This window comes from Limulus polyphemus, unplaced genomic scaffold (assembly GCF_000517525.1).
Source record: "Limulus polyphemus unplaced genomic scaffold, Limulus_polyphemus-2.1.2 Scaffold22, whole genome shotgun sequence".
In the NCBI taxonomy this organism is placed as follows: Eukaryota; Metazoa; Arthropoda; class Merostomata; order Xiphosura; family Limulidae; genus Limulus; species Limulus polyphemus.
The window spans coordinates 953,136-960,192 of NW_013665632.1; the positions used below are offsets into that span (position 1 = coordinate 953,136).

General features: G+C 33.0%; 1 protein-coding gene across 1 annotated transcript in view; it reads right to left on the minus strand.

The window, feature by feature from the left end:
• Positions 1–6,017: 6,017 nt before the first annotated feature.
• The window catches only part of LOC106458362, a 7,632-nt gene continuing 6,592 nt past the window's right edge, over positions 6,018–7,057 (minus strand). Inside the window, exon 2 of the mRNA XM_013917873.1 lies at positions 6,018–6,448. Coding sequence (XP_013773327.1) covers positions 6,018–6,448 — 431 coding nt within the window. The remainder of the gene's footprint in view (positions 6,449–7,057) is intronic.

Consider the following 7,057-nt stretch of genomic DNA (forward strand, 5'->3'; position numbering starts at 1 on the left):
ATGATGAATAATCCAGCACCCATCCAGTTAAAGTTGTTAACAACTATGTTACCCACCAATAAAGCTTGAAATATTTTCCCATCATAAAAGGTAAAAAAAAAAATATTCAGGATAAGATGAAAAAATTTATCTTAAATTGATGGCGAATGTAAATAAATTACTGTAAGAATATTGTGTTTAGAGACAGAAATGTTAGAAATAAAAAAATAGCTGCCGAAAATGTTGAATAAACAGATATTTAACCAATAAAAACTTTAGCTTTCGATATTTACTTGTCAGAAGATTTTTACGAGACATTACAAGTTACCCACCCCCCAAGTTGTTGAGCTACAACTATGAAGACTTATTACGCTAAAGACCGGGTTTTGATATCCGTGATGGTCACAGCACAATTATCCCATTGTGTGGTTTTGAGCTTAACAACAAACATTACAAGCAAAAACAAATTAAGAAGAAAAAAATCATGATGTCTTCTCAGAAGAAAAAGGCTTAGAATAGTTTGTTTGTTTGTTTGTTTTTTAATTTCGAGCAAAGCTACACGAGAGCTATCTGCGATAGCCGTCCCTAATTTAGCAGTGTAAGACTAGAGGGAAGGCAGCTAGTCATCACCACCCACCGCCAACTCTTGGGCTACTCTTTTACCAACAAATAGTGGGATTGCCTGTCATATTATAACGTTTCCACTGGCTTAGAATGGATAAATTTATTATGTGATAAGAGTTCAGAAAATATTTAATCTTATCAAAGAAAATGCAATTTGAGGAAGATTTATTACGTTCACAAAATATCAGAAACATTGTCAAGTTAAAATATAAAATGTTTAATAATAAATAAACATTGAATATTTTTATAACATATCTTTTATTTTTTACTTTCGTAAATTTTTTTACTAAAATTGTGAAAGAAATAAACGAGAAGCCATTTGAGTCTTCATTTCTCACTAAATTTCACTTCTTTTCAATTATTTTAAACAAGGTAAAAACGAGAATGGACTTTTTACAGTGATGGTCTGTCAGTTATACGTAAAGTGTTGGAGTATATCCATACTTATATTTAAGTGCACGTATCTATATATTCTTAACGCGATGTATTAAAAATCACCAAATTTAATGAAATGTGTACATATAAGTATTAGTTTGGGTAATATCTAAAAAACGCCAGCATTAATGCACAGAATTGTTCCCATCCAACTATTTTTATAAAACTCAACTAAATGTTACATTGGAAATAAACCAAAACACAATAAAACAAATGAAACTAAATATCCTTCTGTTGAATACAAAAAGTAAAAGAAACGTTATTTCTAGCCTCCAAGTATCTTTTTGAAGTCTCACAAGGCTACCACAGCAACTGGTTCATTGTAGAGTTTACATGAGCAAATCCAAAATGTTGATGAATTTTTCTGCTATAAGTAAAAGCATATTATATTCTTAAAAAGCGTTTAGTGTAAGAGTATATTAATTAATTACACCCACCTTCTTAATAAGAATTCCTGAACGATTCTAGAGCACTACAACACGATATTTTAATATAAAACTATGTAGCTAGCTGTTAGACTGCTACCTCTTTATTGTATCATACTTCCCAACCACCCCAAGCTAAACTTTAGAAAATATGCCCCTAGATGGCAGCACAAGACATCCGTATCATTAAATGTGTATAAAGGAATAGTTGTCAACTGTTACCAAACCAATGAAACCCCGCTGCTCACCCTTCCTAATCTCAGGGCCATGTTTTGTAATACATTATCACGGATTAGGGTGTATCACTGTCTCATTTTTCTTTGAAAAAGAAAAAAATATGTATTACAGTTGTATTCAATAATTCATTTCAAACAAGCCTTTTTTTTTCCTTACCAGTAAAACTTCCGAACACATAAATTTAAGATTAGTTAAAGACACCTTTGTTCGTATTCTCAGGTGGCGCTTTGAAAAGCTGATAGAATGATGTGTTACCTGAATTACGTGCCAGGGAACCTATTGGAAATTTCGGAAAGATTAATTGGTGAGGAAATATATAACCACCTATATGCTTTGCGGCTATGCGTTTTTATGTGTGATTGTGTCTATTTATATCGCCCATGAGAATTAGATGGAAAATAAAAAAGATAATAAATTTAGAATAGTGAACATATGACACACCATATTTTCAATTTAACTCAAAGCTCAATGGAAAAGAAACACGCTTTCCCCAGTAAACTGATCTTTGTATTAGCACTGTAAAAATAAAGGTGAGTTTACAAAAAACCTTGAATTAATAAACCAGAAATAAGTGGTTGCTTTAATCGTTTATAAAATTACATGAAATTCTGAATAATTTTCAATATAGTGCTCTGTCCAAAATTAATATTCGTTGGCTTGTAGTAAAAAAAAAAAAAAAGAAAAGCCAGTAACACTAAAATTAACAAGAGCTTTAATAAGTATATTCAAGTACTTATCTTGATTGTATTCTTATTAAGATGCTTGAATTAATAATTAAGTTGTACGTATTGCTAATCGGTAAAATCTTTACTTTGCTTATTTGAATGCATAACTTTGAACACAAGAAATTTTGAATAAGCCAAAATAACGATTATATATATATATATATATACATATACAGTAATTGAAATGAATATCGAAACATTGGTGAAACATCTATATCGCAGTGGATATATTTGTGTCTTTTTAACAGAGATGCGTAATTAGGTTTACAGATTTACAATAGTCTGAACTATAAATAACTGCATACAAGCATGTAACTTGATACATCAGTATTTGGTGTCTAAGCCTTCTGTTCTCTTTAGAGCAAGACATCTGGTCAACATGTTGTCATAGAATTACATCTGGTCAACACATTGTCATAGAATTATTTTTGGTCAACATGTTGTCATAGAGCTTATTCCTGAAGTGCATGGCATGTTCCTTCGAATACCCTATTTCACGTGAAATAATCCTACAGGTTGTCCGGTTGCCTCCTGGCCTCTTCTTTAACCACGTATGTCGAAATTCTTTGGATAATGCTCAAATATGAAGTCTGAGCAGGCCAAGACAGGAGTTGTAATGTTCCAACTGCCCATTTCCTCTCCTGATAAATATTTATTATGTTAATCATATGCTTAGTATTATTATCCTCATTTAATGAGGTGAGTTTCTAATAGAATGCCATAGTATATTGGGAATGGTCTGTACTTCTTTGCTGTCAGTATGTGTGTGGTTCATCAATTTTGGCTAACTGCAGATATTCACTCTATCTCTTCTTTATAGTTGTTGTTCTGGGGTAATTATATTGTCCCTATTTCATCTTCTTCTGAATATACTACCTTGGATTATTGTTCAACAACACGAACATGAGCCCTTTGCTTGATAAACAGCACCCTCTGCCAGGCGTGTTCACCCCACTATTTCATTTTCACCACCTATTTCAGTTTTGTATTTGTTTTCAAAGCAGATACATGTTTCACTGAGGCTGCACCGAACCAGATTTTTTTAACGTTCTCGGGGTGATTTAAACAACTGTACTTGAAGACAGGTTATTGAACACATCTCTACTGGAATGTCTCCTGATATTATGATAAAAAATTATGCGATTAATCTGACATTCTTATATTACGTTTGCAAAGTAAAAATACAAAAGAAAAGTCGCATGAGTTCTTGAGACTGGCAGTCTAGTTAATATATCGTTTATAGTCAAACACCCAGAAACTGTACTTAATTTATAGATTTTTTTAGTTTTTGCGCAAAGTTAACCAATAAGCAATCGGCGCTCTGTCCAATATGGAGAATCGAGCCCTGGATTGTAGCGTTGTAAGTCCGTAAACTTACTGCTTACCAACTGGGGGGGGGGGGGTAATTCATAGAAATATTCTTTGTTTCGTCAGGTTAGACTTGTTTATTTGTTTATTGCTAAGCAAAATGTTTACAATGATTATCTGTGCCCTGCCCACTACGGCCATAGAAACCCGATTTTTGGCATGAAAAGCCTTTAAACTTATTGCTGAGACAATAGGGGGCGTCAAGTAAGTCCTACTTTTTTTTGGGGGGGGGTACAGTATTACATCTGAATAATTTGAACATGACTTAAACACAAAATTAAATAATGATAATAAAATAAAAGCATAAAGAAATACTTTGGTAATATAAGCTTGCACGTTATCCACTGCTGAGCTGACAGTTATTCCTTGACAGTCACGTTAACGTGACTTAGATTCATCCATGTTTGGCACTCCAAAACATACACAAACTGGAGGGTCACTCAAAAGAGCTCATACCTCCGCCACACAGCGTTGATCATATTCGGCCCTCAAAAAATTCGAAAATATATCGGTATGTGTGTCTTTATGAACGGACACAGACCATTTTTTGTCAGCACAATGAGGAATAATATTCTAGATAAATCCACCAAGATTTATCAAAATACGATCATTTTTGATCTTGTTATAAAGCAAAAATATGTGAAAAATGGGTCCCCATGTTAACAGGTAGGGAATTTTTAGATTATCGAGACCTTACTGTAACCTTGACCCCCAAAATTAATCACTTCTAAGTTGGATCATAGTCTAAATGTATACCAACTTTCGTTCAAATCCATTCAGCTGTTTTTGAGAAATCTTGCTGCCAAACACACACACACAGGGGTAAAAAACTTAACTTTCGCCACCAAAGGTGGCGGAGATAAAAATACTTTGGTAAAAATATTGGAAACATTATCCAATGTTGAATTGACGGCTAGCCCTAATAGTCACGTTAACATGATTCATCCATACTTGGATACTACAAAACATAAAGAGATATGGGTAATATAAGCTTGCCCGTTATCAACTGCTGAGCTGACAGTTAGTTCTTAACAGTCACGTTAACGAGACTTAGATTAATTTATTTTTGATACTATTAGGTCGTCAAGAAATTAATGTCGAGTTTGGGCAAACTTTCATTAACCATTCCCCAAAAAACGTACATCGCGTATAATAGTCAAACGAACCGCCTAAACGTCACGTTAATGTAACCTATATAATGTGTAATGCTGTTTGAATATAAGAAGAGAAACAACGCCAAAAAGAACATCAAAGAAGTTTATGGAAATGTTTGGAACGTTGGACATATTTGTTTAATTTGTATTTGTCTTTTTACGGACAGACATGGTGATTCGATAAACCTGCATGAGAATCCATTTACTGGTTCGAAGCGCTCTTAAATGCATTATTTACATTTAGATCACTGGTTCATTCATGTTGAAACAAAACAGGTAGATTAAAAAAAAATGTAAGTAAAATTCGATATTTATTTTCTAAAATTTACTTTATTTCTTGAAATAAGAGTGGTTATGTCTTTAAAAATGATATATTTTACTAAAATTAAATCTATAAAACAAAGCAGACTCGTTACCAGTGTTCAACTAACACGATTTATTCAGAACAATCTTCTCTTCCAAAACTAAACCTCAAACATTTGTGTGTACTACAGTGGGTCATTCTTTTTCTTTTTTTTTCTTGAAGCAATGTATGGCAATTATTTTAAAATGTTTACTCATTGTATCAAGTGCAAAATGTTACGTATTGTTTTATTGGCTTTATGAAAATTCTGTTTTCTAATTGTAATTTTGAATTACTCGAATGTGTTTTCTAATTGTCAAGCGAAGAACTTGAATATAACCAGATTTCTGTTTAATTTCGTGAACCATTTCTACTAGTGATGACAGTGTTAAAATGGAATTCTTCAGCCTTGTTTTTATCATACACGAAAATCTGACTCTAACTGGCATCATGGCGTTCCAACGATGTACCAGTAGCGTAGCAAGTCAACAAGTCGATTTTATCAGAGGAATTTCACAGGAAGATAAAGAGGCCTATTCCCTCATGCGTACATTTGATGTCTCGCTGATAAAGTTGAAATCATGACTAATTACTTTTGTAGTTAGAGGAAAAAATGGTAAAGCCAAGTCGTAGCTGTGGTATCCACGTTTTAAACATATTTTAAAGTGAACGTTGTTGTTACCTTCTACCTTTGACATACATGTTTTACCAATTTCAAATGAGCCACCTAGATGTATAACGATTGATTGTAACAGCTAACGGAGCCATCTTTCTCAGACAATCTAACAACATGGTTAGCTGAAACATTTATTCCAACAACTTGGTTAGCTGAAACATTTATTCCAACCACTTGGTTAGCTGAAACATTTATTCCAACTACTTGGCTAGCTGAAGCATTTATTCGAACAACTTGGTTAGCTGAAACATTTATTTCAACTACTTCATTAGCTGAAACATTTATTCCAACAACTTGGTTAGCTGAAACATTTATTCCAACAACTTTGTTAGCTGAAACATTTATTCCAACAACTTGGCTAGCTGAAACATTTATTCCAACAAGTTGGCTAGCTGAAACATTTATTCCAACAACTTGGTTAACTGCAACATTTATTCCAACAACTTGGCTAGCTGAAACATTTATTCCAACAACTTGGCTAGCTGAAACATTTATTCCAACAACTTGGTTAGCTAAAGTATCTATTCTATGCACTCTTTAACAATACGAAAAATATACGTATATTTACAAGGCGTGTCCCATAGTTGCATTACAATGTAAGACTACAATACAACTGTAAATCACTGTTGGCACGAGCGTCAGTTTAACAGGAGCTTTTTGGCAAAAACAGCGTGAAGTTATCCTTATCAGATTAAACACGTGTCAATATGTATACACTAACAAAAATCAAGTAAAGACTCGTGACTACTATAACAACCGAACTTTAATGGAACACGAAGAAGTGTTTAAAGAATCGTTTGGTTGTTTGTCGACTGAATTGTCCTCGTTTTGACTCCTGAATTAAAACAATAAGTGTAAACAATGGTAACATTCTATGTTTATTTTTTGTGTATGATGAAATCGCTCCTTCTGAAAATCAAATATCATCTTTAGGTACGTTTTTTATTCTTATATTGCTTTACTGAAATAAAAAGGTTAATTTATTATTGAAGTCTCGTATAGTAGAACAGGAACAGCATTTTCGAAAGGTTAGGTATCAAATGAATATCTTAAACACTACAATCTGAAGTTAGTCAAACAATACACTTGTC